We start from the raw sequence: 12,433 nt of genomic DNA, 5'->3' as shown, positions 1-12,433 counted from the left end.
TTTTGTCTTTCTAATACCATTTTTGCTCTGACTCTTACTCTGCCAGAGACTAGCTCTTGAGTGGATGGCTTCCAGGGCTCTTCTGCACGTGAGGGAGAAACATTAGCCAAGGCAGAGAAGGGGTATTGTTCAGCTTCATGGTCACATAAATCCTCACTGTCTCCAAACAGGAGCACTTAAATCCTCTAGAAGTGATGATTTGCATTAGAACATGGGAAGGTTTATAGTTACTTGCAGTGATCTGGAACCACTTTTACATCCACCTGTACACCATCAATGGGCAAGTGGGCTTTTCTGATCAATTGCAGAAGAAATTGGAGAGATTTTAGTTGTCTCAGTATCTCTGTGCGTTTAGTCCTTAATTATCCTTCTGTGCCATTCTGCTGAAGCACGTTTGTTAATCACTCCAGAGTACTTTAGCTTCTTTCAATATATTGAATTCCACTTGGATGCTTTTAAAAGTGTTTGCGCAGCATATGCCTCTCTTAGCAGTATGGGAAATATCCACAGTCTGAAACAAAAGTGCAGCGTCCCGAACTCAACATTCATGTTGTTAGCCTGTAAATTAGTATGTTCTGTGCTGTTACGTAAGTTTATCTCGTGTCAGAATAATAAAAGCTGAGTGTGCTAAAAGGTTGATAAACCTGCCATGAAGAATTACGTTGTTCAAATTCTTCTGCCTTAAAATAACACCTGTTGCTTTACTGACTGGTGCTGGTATGATGGTGTGTCTTGAGAACTAGTATAAAGTGTGAAAAGAGAAAAAAAGAAAAAGAAAAAAAAAAAAAAGGGCATTTTTTCCAGGCACTTCAGGTCTGAGCCTTGGCAGCCTTCAATTTAGTATTGTCTCTGAGCCACTCTTACACAAAAGGACTACAAGAAACCACAGCTGTTCAGTATTTCTGGATATTAAAAATGGACAAAGTGACTTTTCAGTAATACTGTTGTAGCCTCGAGGACTGAAGGCAAAAAACAAGTCCTCCTTCTGTTGGCAGGTGGGAAGTTCTATCCCTTAAAATGCGAAATTAAAAATAATAAAGTAGATGGTTGTGCGGATTCTGAGGGTAGCCTGCAACGAGGGCAAAGGGACAAGCACCCCACAGCTGCTGGCGAAAATCGCAGCTGGCAGTGTGTGCGCATAAACTAACTGCGCTTCCAGCGGCCCTTAAATAAATGGTGGCGGGTGGGGGGAGAGGGGAAGTTCATCCCTGATACCACGGTTCTGCACAATGATCCCCTTTCTGGGTGCCAGGGTCACAGCTGCTGTCTGGAGATTACGTACAGAAGCACTCTTCTTCTCGGGAGAGTGAGGTTTCCTGGAGGATTAAGGACAGGCTGAAAGCAGGAGGAGTTATTTGGGAGGGAGACAAAGAAAGCGACTCCGTGGCCATGGCAGGCGACAGGGCAGGAAGATCATGAGCAAGAAGATGACTGCTGGTAGTTGCTGCTTGGATGGGAGAGTCTCCAGTTTGGGTTCCCGAAGTGGTCCAGTGACGGGGAAACCCACCGTGGGTTGGGCACGACCCTGCCTGCTTGCGGGACTGGAAGCACTGCTTTCCCACTCGTGGGAGGTGGATGGAGCCTGACGGAGCTCTGCCACCTCCTGCTTCTGAATTGAAGTCATTTCTTTGCTCACCATCTCAAGTCCCCTTTAGTCGTTCAGAAATAATGATCAACGCGGTAATCTGAATCCCCATGTAAAGGTACGCTTGCACTCCCCATCTGCTCAGAAAGCTATGTTTTTTGCATTTTCCTCTGTCACAAACATGGTGTCACCGTGCCTTCTGAGCCTGCTGCTTTGGTGATTCCTTCTTCCCTCTTCCTTCTCAGCTTTGGTTTTTTTCCCCTCTTTTCTCTCTTATCCTGCTATTTCACCTCTTGGGTGCGCATATTCCTGGGAAAGTACCCAGAAAAATCCTACCCATGTATCATGTGCCAGCACCTCTGTTCTGTGTAGGAAGGCCTTCTATATTTGAAGCCAGGGCCATCTGCCTCATTCCTAAAAAAAAAAAAAAAACCAAAAAAAAACCTGACCTTTTTTTTTTTTTTTTGCAGTTTTCTGCAAGGGCAGTGGCCACAGTTCTTCTGTATAACTTTAAAAGGAAAATGCAACCCGTCCAATAGTAATAATGTTTGAAACTTCTCTCCTATTTATCAGTTAATTCTAAAGTTGAGTCTTATTTCACTTACCAGATCAAATTTCCCACAGATCCCATATGCTGGCTACTTCTTTTTAGTGGCTTCAGAATCCACTAGTGCTTTTTATAATCTGAAACAAATGGGTGCTGCACATAATGTGGGAAAGGAGAGGTGGAGGCAGAGGAGGCTGACAATGCATGCATTCAAATGATGTGAAAATGCAAGTGGGAAAAATATGACTGTGTCAGTAGAGCTTGTCAGAGGGGGTTTAAGGCATATCGTGTATTAGCAAATCATAGCTATTTTGAAGGCAAAAGAACGAAACTTCTTAAAAGGAGCAGAATTCCAGAAGGACACTAATGAGTAAGTATTGGGTACCAGTGTTTAAATGTAATGTCATAGTTGCTAGTTATTGTCCCTGCTGCATCAATATTTCCTAAGTACAGTATAAGTCTTAACCATCTCAGTTTTAAAACTGCATTTCCATTTGCCTCTGACTCTGTAAAATCCTCTCTAAAAAGGAACATTGTCGAATAAATTGGTAAGAGGTAAAATACTGCTGTTGCAGCTGAAAACAGTTCATGCTTTTTATGTTGCATTTAGGCAAAAGCATAAGTGGTAAATGATACGAAAGCTGTTGAGAGGAGAAACTTGGTATAAGGTAGAAATGTAACCTGTGATGCTCGCTTCAGTCCCTGGCTGATACTTTTGTCAGAGCAAAATGCTGCAGAGTGCTCCCTTGCCAAGGAGGAACTGAAGCAACTTTGGTTTTGGTTTTTTGGGGAGGTTTTGGTTTGGGGTTTTTTTTTGTTGTTGTTGTTTGTTTTTTGGTTGGTTTTTTGGGGGGTTGTTTTTTTTTTTTTGGAATCACAAGTCCTTAATGCAGAGAGTACTGATGACTGCCCACATCTGGTGAATTGGATTAGAATCTAATTAGCATGAAGAATTTAGGAAACTTCTGTAAAGTTTCAAAAATGGTATGTGAAAGAAAGAAATAGCTTAGCTAAAAATTCTGAGAAGTATTACTGAACTGTTCCTTGGGGATAACTTGAAAGTAGCTTTCCTGCACCTGAAAGATGTAGCACACGTGAATGGTAACCTATTTTGTTTGTTAACATTTTCTGTTCGGATAATTTGGTATGTTTAAAGATATCTGTTGTATTTAATTGACCCCTGTAGTTTAGAGTCCATCTGGAAATCTAGGCACATACTGTGAAAGATCAATAAAGTGATTTTAGTGTTTGTGAAAGCAATTTTTCTGGCCTAGTTTATGCATTAAAAAGGATAATACACCTGTCCTACATTTGTGAAGTATCTCTGCAAACACAAAAGGACCATCTATTTGGTTTATGTACTTCGTTCTCCAACACTGTGTTGTAATGGCATGTTTCCAAGCAAAACCACGCTTTCCCCTCTAATCTCATTCACTTACATGCACATCAACTATTCTATATAGGAAAGAAAGGTTAAATTCAGGCTGAAATGTGGTCCAAAGGAGAGGTGGAGGCAGAAACTCCTTCTATAATGCTTACTGTAGAGGAATAGAAATTCTTTTCACGTGTCTCTAAATTTAGGGTTTACACCAGTGCTGAGAAGCAAAGGCTTTTTGAAAAGAAAATGACAAGTTGTGTAGTAGAAATTACAAATATTTTAAGATGGAAATAGCTGCTTTTATGTCTTCCCTCTCTGTTGCAGTTCTGAATATCTGCTCAGCTTTAGGTGTGCAATTTCTTTTTTCCATGAGATTGCACAGGGCTTATTTGGACAGCATATTCATAACAGTGCTTCAACTTGTAGGGGTGGAAAGTGGGACCCTCTATGTATTGTTAGTAGGTATTTTGTGTCCTGAGGAAAAATCTCAAACAATAGTTACCAGGATGGACCAGCATGTCTAACACTACATCAGGTGATTCAAAACTGTGGGAAAATTACATTTGACTTCTGTAGGGCATCTCACATACTTGGCTGCTACATCTTGCATTAATTGGGGGGGTTGTATGAAGCTCTAAACCCTTTCTCTTTGAAATATTTAGGAGAGAGATGAAATTTTGTCAACACCTGTGGTGATGCTATATTGCAGGTATAGCATAGGTAGAAGGGAAAGAGGAGTGTGGCTTTCATGGAGAGAAGGGATTGTATGTTTGTTTGTATGTTTTTAAGCATGCAGGCACTTCAGTGTTTCTCAAGTTGTTACGCTTCAGAGGTACATCTCCATGAGGAAGCCCCTCTGTAGCAGGACACAGGATATTCCACCTCAGTCTGGGATCAGCTTGTGCGGCATGCCTGGGACCATGAAGGATACCTGTGGATCCATCCCATGAAGGATCTTCAGTGCTGTGAATGATGGGCTCTGTCCAGGCACCGCACTCCAACGAGGATGGAGCAGGATGCGTAGGATGAAATGTGAGGAAGCACTTCGTTCTCATCTCACCCTGCTCTGTGCCTACTTGAATCGCTCTCCCGAACTTGGTCATGATGTGGCCAGTGGCCCACCTCCAGTATTTGGTGTTCCCAGCTCTCCAGCTTTGGCTTGAAAGGAGTTTTCTATTTTATGGGGCCCTGTTCCTCTGTCCCAGGGCAGCCTTGGGAGCCTAGGATGCTTTTTTTCTTTAACGTGTGTGTGTGTGTCTGAACGAGTGCTGGGGCTCTCACATTTAGAGCAGAAATACTAGACTAGCGAATTTCTGCCATACCCTGAGAAGACCAAAAATCACCTCTGCCTTAATTTGATACCTTCAGCCAGATTCTCCAAGTCAGGGCAGTGTTTAGAAAGTAGTAAAAATAGTAATGATCCAGGAAGTCAATTTTGTTAGACTGAGTTAAAAGGACAGGAAAGGAGACCTGAGGGACTTGTCCCGCTTCATAGCAAATCAATCTCTGTTTGAGTGCCGGTAGTTTTGGGGTTTGTTTTTTCATGAGATTAATATAGAAGGCCAGAAGCTATTTCTGCCTGCAGGAGCAGGCATAGTATGTCCTTAACATATTCTGTGGCTTTCTTTTCTCACTGAAAGCTGTAGCATGAAGCATATTCTGAGATAGAGCTATGTTGTGCACTTGCACAGAAGAAAATAGCAGTAGGTGGGATACTGGAAAAGTTAATAGCACTTGCTCAATGTGGACGTGAGAAGATAGTTCTGTTTCAGCAAGATAGTGACTCATGATGCCAAAATGAATGTAATGAGGATGGCTTATTTTAGCTTAGATATCATACATACCTGTTGAGATCTAAGAAAAAGCAAGAGAACCTTTGTTAGGAATACTGTCAGTGTTCAATACCCTGTAGTGATCCAAGTTGTAAAAGCCCATCTCATCGCATGAGAATACAGAGTGCTCTTTCTGGGGCTTTTTGAAAGGAAGAGTGGTGCCATTGTTGGTAGGGTGCTGCCCTGTGCCAGAACGCCACAGCGGATGGCAGCATGTGCTGTGTATTCATCGTTGGTCTGAATCCAGTGAATCTGAAGAATAACTGGAATTTGAGAATATTTCCTTGATTGGTGAAGTACTGTGGCAAGGTCCCTTTGGGGCATAAGCAATATGAAAGGCACTTCTTTACCCTGCTCTGACTTCTTTCACTTCCGTTCTTCTCCATACCCTAACCATCAAGAGACATTCCACAGGTGAGACTTAATATCTCCTAATCAGTGGAGGGCTTTTTTTCTCAGCCTTCTCTTTTCTTGATCTAAATTCAAAGTTATGATACTATTTTACTTGAAGTTTCTGTTGATAGATCCCATCCCCAAGAAGCCTAAAATCTCATTGCTGAGTTTACTGGACCTTTTTAGTTGGCATTTCTCATACCACCTGTGGTGGGTTGACCCTGGCTGGAGGCCAGGTGCCCACCAAAGCTGCTTTATCACTCTCCTCCTCAACTGGACAGGGGAGAGAAAATACAACAAAAAGCTGATGCGTCGAGATAAGGACAGGGAGAGATCACTCAGCAGTTACCGTCATGGGCAAAATACACTCGACTTGGGGAAGTTAGTTTCATTTATTACCAATCAAATCAGAGTAGGATACTGAGAAATAAAACCAAACCTGAGAACACCTTCCCCCCAGCCCTCCCTCCTTCCCGCCTCAACGGGGAATGGGGCTTGGGGTCAGCTCACGACACCTTGTCTCTGCCGCTCTTTCGTCCTCAGGGGGAGGAGGACTCCTCCGCACTCGGCCCCTGCTCTGCCGTGGGGTGTCTCCCGCGGGAGACAGTCCTCCACCAACTTCTCCAACCTGGATCCTTCCCATGGGCTGCAGTCCTTCAGGCACAGACTGCCCCAGCGTGGGTCCCCCGCGGGGTCACTAGTCCTGCCAAGCAAACCTGCTCCAGCATGGGCTCCTCTCTCCACAGGTCCGCAGGTCCTGCCAGGAGCCTGCTCCAGCGTGGGCTTCCCATGGGGTCACAGCCTCCTTCGGGCATCCCCCTGCTCCAGCGTGGGGTCCTCCCCAGGCTGCAGGTGGAGATCTGCTCCAGCGTGGACCTCCCTGGGCTGCAGGGGGACAGCCTGCCTCACCATGGTCTTCCCCACGGGCTGCAGGGGAATCTCTGCTCCGGCACCTGGAGCTTCTCCTCCTCCTTCTTCTTCAGTGCTTCTCACAGAAGCTATCCCTGTAGCTCACCCTGCTACCAAAACCTTGCCACACAAACCCAATGCACAACCAGGTGACCCGCCTAGTAGATGAGGGGAAGGCTGTGGATGTTGTCTGCCTGGACTTTAGCAAGGCCTTTGACACTGTCTCTCATGGCATAGTCTTTGAGAAGCTGGCATCTCATGGCTTAGACAAATGCTCTCTTCACTGGGTAAAAAACTGGCTGGATGGACGAGCCCCGAGGGTTGTGGTGAATAGAGTTAAATCCAGTTGGCAGCTGGTCACAAGTGGTGTTCCCCAGGGCTCAGTACTGGGGCCAGTTCTCTTTAATATCTTTATTAATGATCTGGACGAGGGGATCGAGTGCACCTTCAGCAAGTTTGCAGATGACACCAAGTTGGGAGGGAGTGTTGATCTGCTCGAGGGTAGGAAGGCTCTTCAGAGGGATCTGGACAGGCTGGATCAATGGACTGAGGCCATTTGTATGAAGTTCAACAAGGCCAAGTGCCGGGTCCTGCACTTGGGTCACAACAACCCCGTGCAACGCTGCAGGCTTGGGGAAGAGCGGCTGGAAAGCTGCCCGGCAGAGAAAGACCTGGGTGTGCTGGTTGACAGCCGGCTGAATATGAGCCAGCAGTGTGCCCAGGTGGCCAAGAAGGCCAACGGCATCCTGGCCTGTATCAGAAATGGTGTGGCCAGCAGGAGCAGGGAGGTGATTGTTCCCCTGTACTGGGCACTAGTGAGGCCGCACCTCGAGTCCTGTGTTCAGTTTTGGGCCCCTCACTACAGGAGAGACACGGAGGTGCTGGAGCGTGTCCAGAGAAGGGCAACCAAGTTGGTGAAGGGTCTAGAGCACAAGTCCCGTGAGGAGCGGCTGAGGGAACTGGGGTGGTTTAGCCTGGAGAAGAGGAGGCTGAGGGGAGACCTGATCGCTCTCTGCAACTACCTGAAAGGAGGTTGTAGCAAGGTGGGTGCTGGTCTCTTCTATCAAGTAACTAGTGATAGGACGAGAGGAAATGGCCTCAAGTTGCGGCAGGGGAGGTATAGGTTGGATATTAGGAAAAATTTCTTTACTGAAAGGGTTGTCAGGCATTGGAACAGGCTGCCCAGGGAAGTGGTTGAGTCACCATCCCCGGAGGTATTCAAAAAGCGCATAGACAAGGCACTTCAGGACATGGTTTAGTGGGCATGGTTGACGGTTGGACTCGATGATCTTAAACGTCTTTTCCAACCTAAACGATTCTATGATTTGTGACCTATAAGAACTGCATTGGTGCAAGTACATCTCTTTGTAAATGAAGCTGAAATCTGTTTTATTTCGTTTTCTGTGCCAAGCTGTCATGGCAGTTCATTGAACAACACTTCCAAAGGACTCATCTCAGAAGATGTCCTTACAAAGTCAAGTTCTGCTCATCCTAGTATGAGTAAGAAAACCAATCTCCATTTTGGTCTTTAATTCCTCTGTCTCCTGCCTAGACTGCTTTATTACTCTCATCTATCTGTTAATGACTGCATGAAGACCTCTGAAAAGCATCATAAGTCCTTCCTCCTTTTGCTTTGACGTGAGACCTTTCTGTGGTGACATGTGGAGGTCTCGTCCACTGTTTTGGTACCAAGTTGTGAAGTGCCTCAGAGCATGGGAAAATGCATGTCCGGCCTTTAAAGGCAATTTACAGGTGGTGGTAGAGAAATACTGCCAAATAATGCATACTACTCTCCAACCAGATTTCTTTAGCCCCCTTTAGTCAGAAAGTCGCCATCCAGTCATGTGTGGCCCCAAGTAAAGCAAACACATTGTTAAAGCAAATATGTGGCTATTGGAGACTGTGAAAAAGCTTTCCTGGGGGGAAAGTTGACTTGTTACTGGCTGAGCTGGTGCATCAGGGGAGAGTGTGAGTCATTAGCAGACAGACCCTTGGGCTGTAGGCGTTTGATGCTGCACAGGATGTTTTGGTGAGAAGGGTGTGAGAACATCTGCCAGAGGGAGGAATATGTCTGTGGTTAGACCTCAGTCACTGCTGTGCAGTTGCCGTATGGACACCATACCGCATCAGCGCCGGGAACTCTTTGGTTCTGGTGGAAGTCAGTAAGTGAAACGCCTCTCCTGCTAGGTCATGTAGATCTGCAAAAACCAGTTGGGTTGGCATGCTATGGGAGGGAGCACGGTGCTGTGTGGGCTGCTTGGCACGTGGCAGAGTAAAAGCGAATGGTTGAGAGCAAAGTGCGTGTGCACAGCAGAGACTGTTGAGTATCTTGAGCATTGCTGCTAAAGAAATCAAGGAGTGGAGATGGAACCTGATCCTCAGGAAAATTTCCTGAAACAGAACAGAAGAGTCTGAACAAAGCAGACACTTCTCCTACAAGACTCCTTCTGCAGTCTGCATCCTGGGCTTTTCTTCTGAACAGTTTTTATATCCACCTCACTTGCAAGCTGCCTGCCTGGGATCTCATTGGCATTCTGCTTTTCTGCTGTAATCTCATGTTGTTAAGGAGTGTGATTTTTGTTCTTAGCTTTGCCTCATATAGAAGATTACATAAATACCCTGGAAGTCTTGGGAGAGGGAAGAAGAAGGAAAAAAAACCCACCAAAAAACCACAAAACCTTTCCTCTGAGAAACATTTTGACTGTGTAATCTTATGTCTTCCTCTCAGAGAAAATTCTGTTTAACATAGGAGGAAGGCAGGCATGCCTCTTTACCAAGAAAGTCACAAACTGGCTTCCTAATTGTCCAGCTGTGCTAATGAGCAATTACAGACCAACACACTGAGCTGAGGTAGATTTGTTCTCCTAGCAGTTGTTGCCCAGAGATGTTTTGATACGGGAGTCTGTTTTTTCTCCTTTCCTCCCTGTGTTGAACTCGTGTCATTTCCCTCTCCTTCCTCCTGTCCTCCTTTCCCTGGTAAATAGCTATTCACTTCCTAATTTGAAGCCATTTCATTAAAGGTTGTACTTTGGAGGTTCATCTCTCCTGTTCATAACCCTCAAGTTAAACCAAAGGATAATCCCAGCAGTGTGTGGGGGGGTTGGTTTGTTTTTCCTTGCAGCACAGCGGTTTAGTTGCTCATTGAAAACTGGTATTTTCAGCAGTGTGCCCCTGGTGCGGGGGAAAATTGAGCTGTGGGTACAGGACCCTTTATATTGGGTTACTGTGAATGTATTGGAGTTCCAAAATCCTCGATGACATGGTCCATGCAAGTGCTGGGGGCAGCCAGACGAGCTCACTGGGGGATGGACCCGGAGCCTGCGGTTCAGTGGAAACACTGCACAGACACCATGTTGCTCTTTGCCACATTGAAAGAGTGGCTTTTTTTTTCTTTTAAAGTCTGAAACATATCGAATAATATATAATTTACTAAAAAGATTTTATTGGTCACGGTTCCATCTTTTCAGAAAGAGTGAAAATTTGTTAAATATGCTTGCAACTTGGGAGAGAGAGAGGGGGAATAAAACTTCAAACAGCACTGCTAAAAACAGCCTGGGCTGCTTTTGTTTGGACTTTCAAAACACAGCAGCTTAATGCCTCCATTGTACGCAGGGGGAAATATGCTAATTCGAAGCACATTTCCCATCAGAAGCCCTTTCAGTCCTGTCATCGTTGAGATATGAAGGATGATAAAAGCGGGGAGAAGGGGGAGGCCCGTATTATGGGAGCGCGGCTGCTGGTTATTGTGCGCAGGGAGCGCGGCTGAATAGAGCTGACGAGCCCAGTCACCCGTGAAGCCCCGTGGCCCCGGGGCCACGCGGGTTCCCATGGGTGCTGGCCCCACCGGGACCCCCTGCCACTGCCACCAGGGCAGGGGGCTTCAGGGGCTCCCCTCGCGTCGGCCAGGACGGGAGCGGAGGGGCTGCCGTCACCCGTCCTGCAGCCCTATAACCCGGTATTTCCTTCTGGGTAATGCGGACAGCTACTTTCTGTTGACTTTAAGTGCAGTTTAAGCTGAAATAATTGATTTTTTTTTTTTTTTTTTCTTCTTTTTTTCTGACAAGGCCTCCGTCGCTTCCTTTCTAAGTTGCTGGTGCTTGCAGGGCAGCGGTGCTCGCTGGCTGCGCAGCGCTGAGCTCCCTCAGTAAAGAGGCGTCTTCAGCTCGGGAAATGGGTGCTGCCGCAATCAGGCTGGTCTTTTTCTTCACAGTTATGAAACAGAAGGGAATCTGTGAAATGCTACTTAGTCTGTTACCACTCATTTATATGATTATATTTTAGGTTGAAATAAATACATTCATAAGTGGTATGCGTGAACAATCTGTAAGTGCTATTCTTTAAATGCTGCATGACATATATAAAAACCTAGGGTTTTGTTTTTTCTTTCTCTTTCTTAAAGTCCCGAAAAGATCTTTAAATGGTGGATTTTGTCTCAGGAGTCTGACCCTGTTGGTCTGGAGCTGGGGAGGTGCTCGGTTTACCCAGGAGGACTACATTTTCTGTTTTCTTTTTAACAGGTGCTAGTACTGTTTTATTGTAGAGCATTTGGAATTAAATGAACTCGAGGTTCTGATAATGTTGCTATGATATTTGCTTGGAAACTGTTTGAAATGGCAATGAGAATTTAGTTGTAGTTGTTTGTTTGGCTCTATAAACCTGTGGTGTAGTAATGGCAAATTAAACTAGGAAAATGGGCTTTTGATTGCATTTGCAATCTGGTGATGTTCTGTCTGCGATAGAAGTATGTGCTACGCTCAAACACACAATTAGTTTAAATATTTCTGAGGACCATAGCTGGAATTAAGTGCTTGGAAATACTTTTAAAGCTGTGGTTGGTCTTCAGTTTCTTCCCTGTACTAGTAAACTTGTGAACAGGCAAATCGGGCTGGCTGATTTTGGCTGGGTGTGAGAAGCTGCAATCTTTTTCTGCAACCTGTGGGCGAGTCTCTGATCTGCAATGAGAGGACCTCTATCACACGTCGAGCAACATGCTTTCGGTCATCTTCAGGACGGCAAGCACACACTTGACGTAGTACAGTTTTTTTGATACAGAGACACAGCTCCTGTGTGGACCAAAGAAAGAACCTTAGCCAGAGGCTTGGATGTTGTTTTTGCCTTGTGCTTTTCTCCATTGTTTTGTTGTTGGGGATTTTTTTTTCCAATATATCTATTCCTTCTCCCTTTTCCTGGTTCCTTAGCTCCTTTCTTTTTCTCTCCAAATGGTGCAGGAGGGTGGAGCAGATGATGGTACTTCAGAAATTGGTAGTGGTGATACATATACAAGATGTGTCTGTAGTACCACTGAGAGCAGAAATGCCCAGTGCCATTTTGAATAATGAATGTGAGGGTCTCCAGAGCAAACACATAATGATAATGCTTAGTGTTTACACTTGGGAAGCACCGAGTGCAAGAGAAATGGTTACAAATGTGCTGAAACCCAGAGAGCAGAAATTAAATGGGATGGGAATGGTACAAGGAACAGATGAAGAAGCAGTAGATGCAAAATTAATTTTAGTCTGACTCATGACAAAGTGCAGAAATGATGCCTTTCAGCCATTTAAAACAAGTGAACGTCGTGTTTGGAGAGAAACAGAGAAATGGGGATGTAACTAGGCAGTGTCAGGGTGGGATTGCTCAAAAGAGAGTCTGGATTCTGGGTGGTTTTCAGGCAGTGGGACTGGAGGCCATTTGGGAGGCCGGGATCCTGCTCCTGGAGAAGCTGCTCCTTCTGCATTGACTGCGGCGGGGGCCTGGCCATTGTGCAAACCCTCCTTTGTGCCGAGCCTCAA

At 45.4% G+C, this 12,433-nt stretch overlaps 1 protein-coding gene across 3 annotated transcripts in view; it reads left to right on the top strand.

Moving 5' to 3' along the window:
- GPM6B (glycoprotein M6B) overlaps positions 1–12,433 on the top strand; it is a 112,786-nt gene that overhangs the window by 60,272 nt on the left and 40,081 nt on the right. The window contains exon 1 of one of the 3 annotated variants that reach the window (XM_029999326.2): positions 2,484–2,502. The exons of the other annotated variants lie outside the window; for them this stretch is intronic. Coding sequence (XP_029855186.1) covers positions 2,499–2,502 — 4 coding nt within the window. The 5' untranslated portion in view covers positions 2,484–2,498. Of the gene's footprint in view, positions 1–2,483; positions 2,503–12,433 lie in introns of those variants that run through there. 3 annotated transcript variants of the gene reach the window in all.

This window comes from Aquila chrysaetos, chromosome 23 (genome assembly GCF_900496995.4).
Source record: "Aquila chrysaetos chrysaetos chromosome 23, bAquChr1.4, whole genome shotgun sequence".
NCBI lineage: Eukaryota > Metazoa > Chordata > Aves > Accipitriformes > Accipitridae > Aquila > Aquila chrysaetos.
Note: the sequence above shows the minus strand (reverse complement) of the source record. Positions and strands in the feature narration are given on the sequence as shown.